Here is a 13223-nt window from a genome sequence, read left to right as displayed (position 1 = left end):
CCGTCAGGGATGGCGGCGTCCAGTGGGACTGAGGCGGGTGGAGGTGGCGGAGGGGAAGGTGTCTGTGGGGAGCCGAGAGGAGCAGAGATCCTGGCCGCCGGAGCCCCGCGTCGCGTCTGGGCGTGACGGTAGTCCCTAAGAGGCCAAGCTCAGGTTGGCCTTCGGCGCGGGTGGGAGGAGGACACGGGAGTGTGGTTCACAAAGTGGGGACTGAGGCATCTCAAGCAGGTGGCCCGGGCTGGGGAGTCCACCTCTGCTCGGCTGTACCAACCAGAAGGTGGCTGCGGGTGGGGGTCCCAAACCTGGGTCTGGAGTTTCGAACCCGAGATCGCAGCAGGGCACTGGTTATCGAGAGGGGTGTGCCGGGCTGTGTCTGGAGGGGATGCTCAGAACCTGTGAGAGCTGAAGAGCTTGTTGGGTGGGAGTCGATCCCAAAAAGTACAAGGCCGGACTGAAATTTAAAAAAAAAAAAAAAAATGTAACGGGAGACTGGGTTGCCTGGTGAAGGTCTAGGGCTTTGTTTGATCTGGGGCGCATCTGTGCCACAGGTAGGAAAACAATCCACATACTGAGTCTTTGGGAATGGGTCGTTTCAGTTACTTGTTGGTTACCGTCTCTGCAATCCATCATCCACGAACTTCTTAGGTACCAACCAGAGTAACTTCGCTGTATTAGAGCCCGGCGCAGGCATTCTCCTTTCCCTTGGCACAGGCTAGTATTCTGACAATATTGCTCCCGAGAGCCCATCACTCTCGTGTCCCCATCATCTTTTTAAAAACCTTCTTTTTGGCACCAGTGTTCTCTTCTCGCCCTCTTGAATCTAGCTATCCCACATTCTTCCCAAATAAGACCTGTTTACAGTAACAATGCCATTGCTTACTTTCCAGATTGAAGGGAGATTAGAATTATAAATTTAAAAACCCAATTATTTCATTTTCATTTAAAACAGTGTCCCCAGTTTCCTAATCTTTGTTCATCACGGCTTTCATTTCCTCCTCTTAGAGCTCTAAAAACCCACGGTTGCTTTCTTTAGGATAACTAAAAGAATTTTGTAAGACTGCCTAACAAAGAAAGGTGACTTTGGCGACAGTTTGGAGATGTGTAGGTAGTTAAGGTGGCTGCTTCCAAACAAATCCGCTCTAACTGGGAAATAAATATTCTTAGGTTGGGAAAGGTATTGTTGTTTTGGTTTGGTTTTGGTTTTTTGAGACTGGGTTTCTCTGTGTAGTTTTGAAGCCTGTCCTGGAACTCGCTCTGTAGCCCAGGCTGACCTCGAACTCACAGAGATCTGCCTGCCTCTGCCTCCCAGGTGCTGGGACTAAAGGTGTGTGCCATCATTGCCCAGCTGTTATTTTGTTTTAAAACTTCTTAATTTAAGCTGGACGTGGTGGAGCATGCCAGCACTTGGGAGGCAGAGGCAGGTGGCTCTCTCTTGAGTTTAAGGCCAGCCTGGTCTACATAGTGACTTCCAGGTCAACATGACAACATACAGAGACCCTCTTTCAAAACCAAACAAAAACTTCTTGATTTAGACAAAAGCTACTGTGAATACATAAATGTTCTTTAGTAAGCTTGGTTTAAAAAAAGAAAGAAAGAAATGAGAGGTTGGAGAGCTGGCTCAGCAGTTAAGAGTGTGTACAGGTCTTGCAGAGGGCCAGGCCTCGGTCCCCAGAACCCACACGGTGGCTCACAGCCACCTGTACCTCCAGTTCCAGGAGATATCAAGTCCTCTTTTGGCCTCCATGGGCTCTTGCATACACATAGTATACATACACTCATTCAAGTTCACATGCATTACATAAATTTAAAGCACTTTTAAAAAGTGCTTTACCACATCGTAATAAAAATAAATTTTCAGGGGCTGGAGAGATGGCTCAGAGGTTAAGAGCACTGCTGCTCTTCCAGAGGTCCTGAGTTCAATTTCAACCCACCACATGGTGGCTCACAACCACCTGTAATGGGATCCAAGGCCTTGTTCAGGCATGCAGGTGAATATACAGATAGAGCACTCATAAACACATACATACATACATACATACATACATACATACATACATACAATCTTTAAAAAAAAAATAAAATCTCAAATTTCATCACCTTCCGTAAATATTTAAGATATTAAGCTGGTGGCAGTGGCTCACACCTTTAATCCCAGCATTCGGGAGGCAGAGCCAGGTGGATCTTTGTGAGTTCGAGGCCAGCCTGGTCTACAGAGTGAGATCCAGGACAGACACTAAAACTACACAGAGAAACCCTGTCTCAGAAAAATTAAAAAAAAAAATATTTAAGACATTGGCCCAAGAGTTAATAGCATAACAACAACAAAAAACAAAATAGATTTACTTTGTCCATAGATAATCCTCATTTTTTTTAACCCTTCCTAATGGCTGTGGAACAAGGTGAGATGCCACTCTGGAAGTTCCATGTAGCTTTTAGGAAAAGTAAGTAGGTACAAAAGCATTGTCCCTCTGAAGTGTTGTACCCACTCGTTAAATCTCACTACAGTAATTCACCAAAGTGAAGAGAAATTGGTTAACCACCACTAAACATTTAAAGAAAATGCCCTTATCTTAAGATCTTCTAAGTCTAGTGACAGACTTCATCATGACAATACAGTTATAAAATTTAGTCAAAGGTAACAGTTCTGCCCGGTGGTGGTGATGCACGCCTTTTCATCCCAGCACTCGGGAGGCAAAGGCAGGCAGATCTCTGTGAGTTTGAGCCCAGCCTGGTCTACAGAGCAAGTTCCAGGATAGCCAGGGCTGTTACACAAAGAAACCCAGTCTCAGAAAAGAAAACAAAAAGATACAATTATTCTGCCAAGCTTGGTAGTACATGTCATAAACCCAGTATTCAGGAGACAGAGGCAGGAGGATCTCTCTGAATACAAGGCTAGCCTGGTCTACATAGCAAGCTCCAGGCTAGTCAGGACTTCATTAAGAGACCCTTCTCTTATGCACACGCACATGCACATGTGCGCACACACACACACACACACACACACACACACACTAATAAACATACACACAGTTCTTCAGATTCAGGTAGGTGTGTTTTGAAGGTTGCAGTTTAGGGTTTTTATTTATTTATTTATTTATTTATTTATTTATTTATTTATTTATTTATTTATTTATTGTTCCTCCAGAATGCTGGGGTCAAAGACCGTGACACCAGGCCCGGCATGCTTACAATTTATAGCATCCTTTGACTCTGACTGCCATTAACCCATTTAGTTTTAGAAAGAGCTACTGATGACCTATAGCCAGAATACTTTAGCTCAACTCTGTTTTCTCTTGGAAAACTTCTTATCTTCCTCTCATTAATGTTGTATTTGCTGAGACGCCACATTGACCTCTACCCATGCCTGCTCTGATACTGGACTGATGATAAGAGTTTCAGTTTCTGTGCTACTTGAAAGGCAAGGAAGCTGATCACTAGCACCAGGCCCATGGCATTTAAGGATCCTCTCCAGTTCTGTGCACGAGATCTAGTCTCTGTATTCTGAAGAAAAGATGCACTTGTCCTGTTGGCATCAGCCAGGTACCTGTGTGAGACTTCAGGTTAATTATTCGTCATATTCATCGTGGAGATCTTTCAGTTGCAATTTTCAGTGTCTCCCTATTGTTCAGTCAGAGTCCACAGGCTTTCAAGTGGAAATCTAATGATGTACTTGTTAAAACTATAGGTTCCCAACCGCCAACTACACAGACTCTGACTCAATAGGTCTGAGTTTGTGCCTATGAATCTGCATTTAGAAATTTGAAAAATATTTCTATTGTTTATTTTGTCTCCATTTATGCTTGATGATATCTTTTTTTGTTTTGTTTTGTTTTGTTTTTCGAGACAGGGTTTCTCTGTGTAGCTTTGTGCCTGTCCTGGAACTCACTCTGTAGACCAGGCTGGCCTCGAACTCACAGAGATCCACCTGGCTCTGCCTCCCGAGTGCTGGGGTTAAAGGCGTGCGCCACCACCGCCCGGCTATGCTTGATGATATCTTAAGCATTTATCTCCCTTCTTATGAGATATCCTTGAATACAAAATTATTTTACCACCCACTAGTCCCCAACGATATTGGTGTGGCTTCTTTTTCTATGATGTACTTATCATAGTATGCTTTCTGCTCTCATATGCCCTCCATCATCCATTCATATGAATATGTCAGTTCTTATTGGGTGATAACGCATACCTCTAAAACACAGTAGCTTGAAACAACTATTATTTCTTTTCCCAATGAAACTGTGAGTCATTACCGTGGGGCTAGGCTCAGAGGGCAGCCCTCTAGGTCTTGCTGCGTTCATGTTTCTGTGGTCAGCTGGGACAGTTGCTCAATATGCTCTGTCCTCATCTAGAATATCAGTCTGAACTCATGCACTGGAAGCAGAACAGGTCTATGTGCAGCACAAGGGCCAGTCTGGTGTTTCTCAAATCTCTGCATTTACGTATCTCTATTACCATCTTTGGAAACACTCCATTAACCAAGTAATGCACATAGCTAACCCAGACTACGGCAAGTCTGTCTTTCGATAGGAGGCTACCCCTGCCTTGCAGGCTTCTCTGACTGGACTCCACTGCTCCAACCCCTCCTGTTGTCACGTTTATTGTCCTTAATCACTGCTTTCATCCTATTACAACCCTTGTTTCACAAGCCCACCCCCACCGCCGCCGCCAGACTCGTTCTTTCCCTAACTTAGCTGCTATAGCTTTCAGAGAGCGCAATGAAGTGATCTGGCCTAAAACCAGAGGCTCAACATGAAGGAAGGAAGGCCAGCATGGTCAGGGAGGGCTGCGTGCTTGTCCCTGCTCAGCCACTAACAAAATTTTTGTTGAACGTTTTTTAGATTTTTTTTTTATGTGTATAAATGTTTGTCTGTGGGTACATATATGAACCATGTGCTTGCCTGGTACCTAAGGAAATCAGAAGGAGGTTTCGGATCCCCTGGAACTGAAGTTTGGATGGTTGTAAAAGACCATGTGAAGCCGGGCGGTGGTGGCACACGGCTTTAATCCCAGCACTCAGGAGGCAGAGGCAAGTGGATCTCTGTGAGTTCAAGGCCAGCCTGGGCTACCAAGTGAGTTCCAGGAAAGGCACAAAGCTACACAGAGAAACTGTTTCCAAAAAAAAAACAAAAAACAAAAACAACCACCATGTGAGGCTGGGAATAAAACCAGGGTCCTCTGAAAGAGCAACAAGTGCTCTTAACCACTGAGCCATCTCCCCAGCACCACCAAAAAAACTTTTTAACCACTCTGCACTTTGTTTCTTGGTCTACAGTATGAAGGAGTCTGATTACATCTGTGAGGTTCTTTGAAAACTCAAGGTCTCAGTGTATCTACAGCTCCGTAAATAAGCCATCTTCTCTACTCAGAGCAGCTTCTTCTTTTCCCTGTTTGTCGTTCTTTTACTTTCTTTGCTGCTCATTTTTGCTTTATCCTTTTTCCTATGTATTTATTTTTGAGACAGTTTCATGTAGCTTTGAACACATGATCTGCCTGCTTCTGCTTTCCAAGCACCGGAATCACAGACATGCACCATGGCTGTGTTGAGGGCTGCTCACCCCCCTACTTGCTAATCTCTGCCGTCTGTGTTGTCACGGAATTACGTTGTCTCTGGTACAGTTTGGTGTTTCACCTGCTGAGCCTACCAACCATATTATAACTTCATTGAGGCAATGAAGCACATCTAAGCACATAGTAGACATCAAGTCAATATTTGCAGATTTAGCTTGCATTTCCAGCCCAGGTCACAGGAACCAGGAGCTGGCTGAAAACTTAGAGAAGCGGGGTGAGGCTGCTTTAGCAGATGTGGCGGTGGGTGGCGAGGAGGGTGGGTTGTTAAGTGCACCCGAGCTAGTACGTACAAACCAGAGCAGAGCCTCCAGTCCTGTAGCCATGGGGTGACACTGATTTCTCTGTTTCTTATAGTTGTCATCCTTCTCTTCTGTAAGCTACCACCATGACTCTGACGAAAGGTTCCTTCACGTACTCCAGTGGGGAGGAATACCGTGGCGAGTGGAAGGAAGGTGAGAAGGGCCCCTTGGGGCAGCCTACTTCCTGGATCTCCATTCCTCACTGCAGGACTCAGCTCCACATAGAACCTGTCCCTTTTCTCAGCGCTTAATGAAGGAACACGGAATGAGTTCAGTGAAATGCGTTCCGTCTTCCCACTTCTGGACTCAGAGTGCTTTAACACCGGCTGTCGTTTAAATGGGAATGTACCCAGAGGAGCAAATGAGTTCCTTTGGGTGCAAATTAGCGAGTTTAGGATTCACTGCAATGACTTCATTGCAGTGAGTCTTCAGAAGTTAAGGAAGATGTGGGAATTAGTGAAGCCACTCAAGAACAAGTGACATTCCTTGCCTTGAGCTTTTTTGACAGCTTTTTATGCTTAGAAGTAATCTAGTCTTAGGAATAAAAAAGGTCTTTGGAGCCGTGAACTATGCTAGAAACTATACCAGAAGCAGTGTAGTGGTTCAGTTTGGAAACTCAGCCTGGACACTTTAGAGTCTCACAGGTTCAGTCCTAACAAGCCAAGAAAGTGCCCAAGGAGACCAGGCTTTCCACACTCACAGAGGTGAGAGACAGTTCACACTGTGGCCAGGCTTGTGCCCCAAGGAGACTGGGCTTTCTACACTCACAGAGGTGAAGGGCAGTTTTTTGTGAGTAAGGTTATGGAAAGTGTGGACTGCTAAGCCAGTGAGAAGGGACCCTGAATCTGCCTCATTCCAACCTGGTCCCTGTCCTTCTCTTTGCTCAGGCCGGAGACATGGTTTTGGTCAACTGATGTTTGCAGATGGTGGCACCTACCTGGGTCACTTTGAGAATGGACTCTTTAATGGCTTTGGAGTACTGACCTTCTCAGATGGCTCAAGGTAAGTATTAGTCATTCCTTTCTCAGTCTTTGAACTAGTGAGACTCTGATAAAAACCATGGGGCATTGGTGATTGTCTGTTTAGCCTGGAGCTTGCCCAGGCCCTAAAGAGAACAGACAAGGGGCAAGCAGTTCTTTCATTGATTACTATGATTTTTTTTAACTTAACTTTTATTTATTTGTAGAAGGTGCACTACAGCACATGTGAAGGTCAGAGGAGCAGGTTTCCACCATGTGGGTCCCCAGGATTTAACTCAGGTCATCAGGCTTGGAGACAGGTTTCTTTTGTCTACTGAGCCATCTTGCCAGCCCTTATTATTTTAAAATAAACATAAGGTCCAAGCATGGCGGCATATGTCTGTAATCCCAGCTCTGGGGAGGCAGAGGCAAGAGTATCTTGAGTTTGAGGCCAACCTGGGCTACATTGCAACACTCTGTCTCCAAACAAAACAAATATATCAAATTAAATAGATGTGAAATTGGAAATGGCAAAGAGGTCTGTGACCTTCTACTTTACCTCTGTTCACTTAGATTCTTTCCTGGAATTAAGACCTCATATATATGCCTTCGACCCCTCTCCGCTGCTGGGGAACGGTGTAAGTGGTACAGGTAGAGCTCTGGGCAGAACGAGCTTTGCTCTGTGCCTTGACTAATGCACACTGGTAACGGCTTGCCTCGGTTACCCTGGACAGCTAACCCACCCACTAAAGGCTAACTAACATCTTGGTGTCTCTGCAGGTATGAGGGGGAGTTTGCCCAGGGCAAGTTTAATGGCGTCGGAGTTTTCATTCGATATGACAACATGACCTTTGAGGGGGAATTTAAAAATGGCAGAGTAGATGGTTTTGGTAAGTTTCAGCTCGGTAGGATGGAAATTCAGTGTCACATGGGCCGAAGCACTCCTTAATCTTAATTCTTCTGTGACTGTCCTGCAACCTGTCGTGACCATGTCCCTCACTTTCCTCTTCTTCAGCCTCTGTCCATCGAGCTGACCTGAAACGTTAAAGCCTTCTCATTCTCTCTCCTCAAAGGCTTGCTGACTTTCCCTGATGGCTCTCATGGAATACCCCGCAATGAAGGTCTGTTTGAGAACAACACGCTGCTGCGGCGGGAGAAGTGTTCTGCTGTGGTTCAGCGGGCACAGAGTGCCTCCAAGTCAGCCAGGAATCTCACTGCCTGATGCAGCTCTGGGCACAGCTGGAAACATCCCTTGTACGCGTGCGTGCGGGAGGTGAACAAATGAGCCGGATATGAGATGAGAATGACCGTGGTGCCACAGCCTGTGAGGTGCTCTGTCACCCGCCAGTCAGGAGTTCAGTCGCAGAAAAGCTTGGAGGATTTTGGCCCCAAGACCCTGGAGCAGTCTGTCCTTCCCTGACCCTTGTGTGCTCAATAGGGGCTGCCCTTGCCTCCTTGCTGTTACTGTGTTTCTAGAACCTTGGTACCCAGTGTCGTGGCCTTCTCTCTATCTGCTGTCAAACCATATAGAATCTCTTCACTCCACCCACCCTCGTGGCAGATGATCCTGTGTGCTGCCAGGGAGAAATCGGGGAAAAAGACAGGGGTGACTTAGACCACAGCCGCTCTGTAAAGCCCGGGCCAGAGCTTCTCTGTGTGTTACCCCCTCATTCCCTGCATTTGAGGCCTGGCTCCAGGCTGGTCTCTGTGTCTTCTTAGTCCCCCTCAATGTAAGAAGAGTGTGGCTTTCTTCTCCCTCAACTTTACAGTAAACTGTCTTCCTCACCTGAGTTACTGCAGATAGCCCAGTCTCCATCTGTGCCTCTCCCTTAGATGTCAGACAGGATCCCTTCATGAACAGCCAAATAAGAAATCAGTGTAAGAGTAACTAGGACCTGTATTCATTGTTCAATCCAGGGCAAGGGGCAGGCCTATCCAGGCCTCCTGTGGAATGACCTGGATCCCAGGAAGGCTTGCACTGAGAGTTCCTTCCCAGTGCATCACTGGATCAGACTCACAGCCCCTTGGGTGTGGGAAGACTCAGATCCATCCGAGGGTGAACTGACTGGCATTGGCTCCTCCATTTTACTCGTGAATCTTCGAGAGCCTTGGCCCTCGAGCTTGGGACAGATCTTCCTGCCAAAATCATCCCAAGGTCTCCAGTTAGCCTAGGTCCCTCTCCCTAGCCCCAGCTCCCACCCTCAAATCTCCCTCAACAGCAGACTGTGGTGGACATTACAGCTGTGTGCCTCTATTTATTCTCTGAACTGTACTGTAGAAATAAGTGTTTATAGGAATAAACCAGTCACCACAACTGCCTACACTTAGTGTTCATGACTTCCTGGACTTGGGTCTCAAGAATATCAACCCATTGCTTTTTGTGGAAACCAAACAGAGAGGTGCTTGGAGCTAACACTGAACACTTAGCTGCATGATGTCACTGTTTCTCAGAACCCCTGTGGTGAGCTGGAGAGAGAGGCCAGTCAGTGAAGTGTCTGCTTGCAAGCCTGAGGACCTGAGTCTGATCCTCAGCACCTATAGAGAAAGCTGGGCGTGGCCATGCATGCTTCTACTCCCAAGTCTAGAGATTCAAAGAGAGCATATCTCTGGGGCTGACTATCCAGCCAGCCTAGCCTAGCCTGATTAGCAGGCCCAGGTACCAAAATGGACAGCTTTTGAGGAACACAGGAGGCTGATGCATGGACACACACACACACACACACACACACACACACACACACACACACTCTATGGAGTAGAAGGCATGAGGATTTCAAAACCAGCAGGCTCAGGTTGTCCAGGCTGGTAAATGGCAGGGCTGGATGGAGTTTCTCTATCCTACTCTTTCTAATCCCAGCTCCCTTTCACTAGATTGAGCATCAGTGTATACAAGCCCCAAGACCAGTTATTGTCAGACCTACTGGGCAACCTCAAACAAATAAACTCCTTTCCATATTTCCCCCTTTTTTTTGCACCCAGTAGTAGAACATTCCCACCATGCTAGCTCATTTATTTATGGTTCTTACCTCAGTTTTCCCCATAGCTCTGGGAGAAAGGTATATTATAGCTGAGATTTGGGGAAACCAGAGGGCTACCCCAAGGCCCCACAGACACCAGGCGTCCCAGAACTTAAAATCAGGGCTAGACAGCTTTCTAGGCTGCCTCTTTCGGGCCTAGATTTTTCCCATCAGCCCTAAACCTATTCTATAAGCCCCACTGCTCCGGAAGGTGACTATCAAAGCAGCCCAAGAGCCAACTTGTGAAGCCATGAGAACCTGGTTTTGAGTCCCCAGCACCCACATAAAAAGCCAGATGTGGTTGCTGCATGTCTGTCACCCCATCACTGGAGAATTAAAAACAAGCAGATCCCAGATACTTGCTGCCAGCCAGTATGACCAAAATGGCAAACTCCAGATTCAACGACAGACCATGTCTGAAAAATTAAAGTGGAGTGTGGTAGAGCAGAACCCCCTAACATCAGTCACTGGTCGCCACACTGCCTGCATTAGTAATTGCACATATGCATACGCAATAAAAAAAAGTTATTGAGCTTTCCTAGGCTACCACTCTAATAGTGGGCTGTTTGCTTGGAATTACTAAGGCTTCTCTCAGTGATAAGGCCGATCCCACAGGCTCCACTGTCTTTAGGAAGGTCCTTGGCATCTGGCCAGGAAATCTGCATTGGCTTTCAAGTTTCACTTGTTATATTTTATTGATAATAAAAGTAGAGTGGCTTCAGACAAAAGCATGGTCCTATCTCAGTCCAAGTCCCCAAGATTCATACCTAGGCTGATCAGTCTTCTAGAGTGTAGACCGGGTGTCTATCCACCAGGTGTCATTGTTTACTAATGTGACAAGGCACTAGGCTGTCTTGGGCACTCAATGGTGGGGATCAAAATGACATGTGAGTTAAGAAAGGGCATTGTGGCTGGAATTTAGCTTGGAGGCCTTTCAAAAATAAGGAACACATTCTGATCAGGTTTCCTCTGCAGCTGCTTCCTCTGGAAGAAGTCAAATGTGGATGGTTGGGGCCATCGCTGACTTTCCAGAGATGTCATGCACAATTAAGATTTCTAGCGTCAAGTCAGAAGTAACAGCCCCTTCAGGAACCAACTTCCTTGGTTTCTAGCTGCACCTCCTACCTTTTCACTAGGTTCCCTGGTTCACCCACCTTAGGGCAGAAGAAAGTACCCACAGAAGAGACAAGCAAGAAATTGTCCCTGGTGGAGGGTCTCTCTGTGTAGAATACATATGTGAGAAGCCACAGGCTGAGAAAAGGAGCTGGATGTTGCCTTGAGCTTACGGGAAAGGAGCCCATTAGTGGTAGAATAGGAATGGCCCCCATAGGCTCATATATTTAAATCCTTAGGGAATGGCACTATTTGAATGGATTAGGAGGTGTGGCCTTACTAGAGGACGCTTGTCACTGAAGGCAGGCTTTGAGGGTTTCAAAAGCCCAAGCCAGGCCCAGCAGCTTTCTCTTCCTGGCCTGTGGATCCAGATATAGAACTCTCAGCTACTTCTCCAGCACCAAGTAACTCAAACTGCAAGCCCCAAATAAGTGCTTTTCTTTAAAAGAGTTGCCGTGGTGATAGGGTCTCTTCCCAGCAATAAAAGTCTAAGACAAATGGGTACCAGTAGAGGGGTATTACTGTGACAGGCATGACCATGCTTCTTGTTGGCAGAATGTGGACTTTGCATTAGGGAAACAGTTGAACACTTGAAGTGGGACTTAACGGGCCATCCTCGTAGGAGCATGGAAGACAGTGGTGCCGAGAGCAATGTAGATTATGATGGCCCAGCTCAAGAGGCTTCAGGGAAGAAGAATATTAGTAAGTGGCCCGGAGACTGTTCTTGTGATATTTTGTTGAAAAATGTGGTTGCTTTTGGCCCCTGCCTAAAAAGATCTGCCTAAGGCTAAACTGAAGTGTTTTCTACTAATGGCATTGGCAGAGAGATTTCCAGACAGCCTACCTAATGTTGACTGTGTCATGTGGTTATCAGTGGCCAGCCTTATGCAGATCTGAAAAAGGAGAGCAAGGGAAAATATAAAATGTACAGGCTGAGGAGAAAAAGAGCACCAGGGAGTCTAATGCAGCGAAGTCCAGGGCTCAAGGAGATAGAAAGTTTAAAGAAAATCCCGATGCTAATTGGAATAAAGGAAGTGGTGACCTCAGGGCAAGATCCCACCCTGCTGAGCTTTCAACTTGTGAAACACAGTTAAGGAAGAGTTTACACAGTAAAGGAAACCATCAAAAACTGAAAGTTAATGAAAATGTATTTGAATGAGGGGGCCATGTTCCAGCCCCATCAAGCAGCAGAACTTGGCAGCTTCAGCTACATGGTTCTGACTTTAGAGTCAAGAATACAAGAAGCAGGTTGTGGAATCTCCCTCCACACCTAAGGAAAACCACTGAGGCCAGACGTGTCAAGAATGTCCCTGCATGGAGGCCCACGGAGGCCACTGCATGAAGCTGTGAAAGTGAAGCCTGGATTGCCTTGGAGACCCCAAGATGTTGGGGATGCCAGAACTGTGGGATACCTGCTGAGGAGAGCTGCTAACAGGAAGTGGAACCAGCCCAAGAGAAAGAAGTGTGTGGCAGTCAACAAAGCTGAAAGGAGTTGGTGGTCTGAAGAGTGTTTTGTCATCAGATGTGGAGATGCAGAGTTTGGAGTTGGTCCAGCTGGTTTTTGGTCTTGCCTTGGCCCAGTGTTTCCCACCATGCTCCCTTTCCACCCTTTTGGGATGGTAATGTATATCCTGTGCCATTGCATGTTGGAAGTATGTGACCTGCTTTTTTATTTTGATTTTACACTGAGTTACAGTTAAGAGATTGTCATGCATCTCAGAAGAGACTTTGAGTTTTGAAATTTTAAGCAGTTTTGAGACTATGATAGATTATGGGAACTTTTGAAGTTGGACTAAATGCATTTTGCATTATAACATGGCTATAAGCCTTTGGGGGCCAGGGAGTGGAATGTGGTGGTTTGAATAAGAATGGTACCCATAGGCTCATACATTTAAATGCTTAGGGAATGGCACTATTTGAAGTAATTAGAAGGTATGGTCTTATTGGAGGGAGTGTGTCACTGGAGGTGGGCTTTGAGGTTTTCAGAAGCTCAAGTCAGGCCTAGTGGCTCTCTCTCTTCCTCCTGCCTGTGGATCCAGATGTAGAACTCTCAGCTCCTCCTCCAGCACCAGGTCTGCCTGCATGCTGCCATGCTTTCCTCCATGATGATAATGGACTAAACCTCTGAAACAGTAAGCCAGCCCAATTAAATACTTTCCTTTATAAGAGTCACCAGGGAGCCGGGCAGTGGTGGCACACGCCTTTAATCCCAGCACTCGAGAGGCAGAGCCAGGCGGATCTCTGTGAGTTCGAGGCCAGCCTGGGCT

General features: G+C 46.4%; 1 protein-coding gene across 3 annotated transcripts; it reads left to right on the top strand.

Annotated features, from left to right (window-relative positions):
• Positions 1–9145, top strand: Morn4 (MORN repeat containing 4). 3 transcript variants are annotated; one of them, XM_028889408.2, is made up of 5 exons: positions 1–128; positions 5923–6020; positions 6755–6869; positions 7607–7716; positions 7900–9145. In XM_028889408.2, exons 2-5 carry the CDS (start codon positions 5954–5956, stop codon positions 8046–8048), a joined length of 441 nt encoding a protein of 146 aa, XP_028745241.1. In that variant the 5' UTR covers positions 1–128; positions 5923–5953; the 3' UTR covers positions 8049–9145. The 3 variants fall into 3 exon arrangements, with proteins under 3 accessions (XP_028745241.1, XP_037062846.1, XP_028745240.1); XM_037206951.1 differs by having other exon boundaries at positions 1–153; positions 5946–6020; XM_028889407.2 differs by having other exon boundaries at positions 1–153.
• Positions 9146–13223: the final 4078 nt, after the last annotated feature.

This window comes from Peromyscus leucopus, chromosome 1 (genome assembly GCF_004664715.2).
Source record: "Peromyscus leucopus breed LL Stock chromosome 1, UCI_PerLeu_2.1, whole genome shotgun sequence".
Classification (NCBI taxonomy): domain Eukaryota; kingdom Metazoa; phylum Chordata; class Mammalia; order Rodentia; family Cricetidae; genus Peromyscus; species Peromyscus leucopus.
The sequence above is the reverse complement of the archived record's forward strand: the minus strand, read 5'-3'. Positions and strand labels throughout refer to the sequence as shown.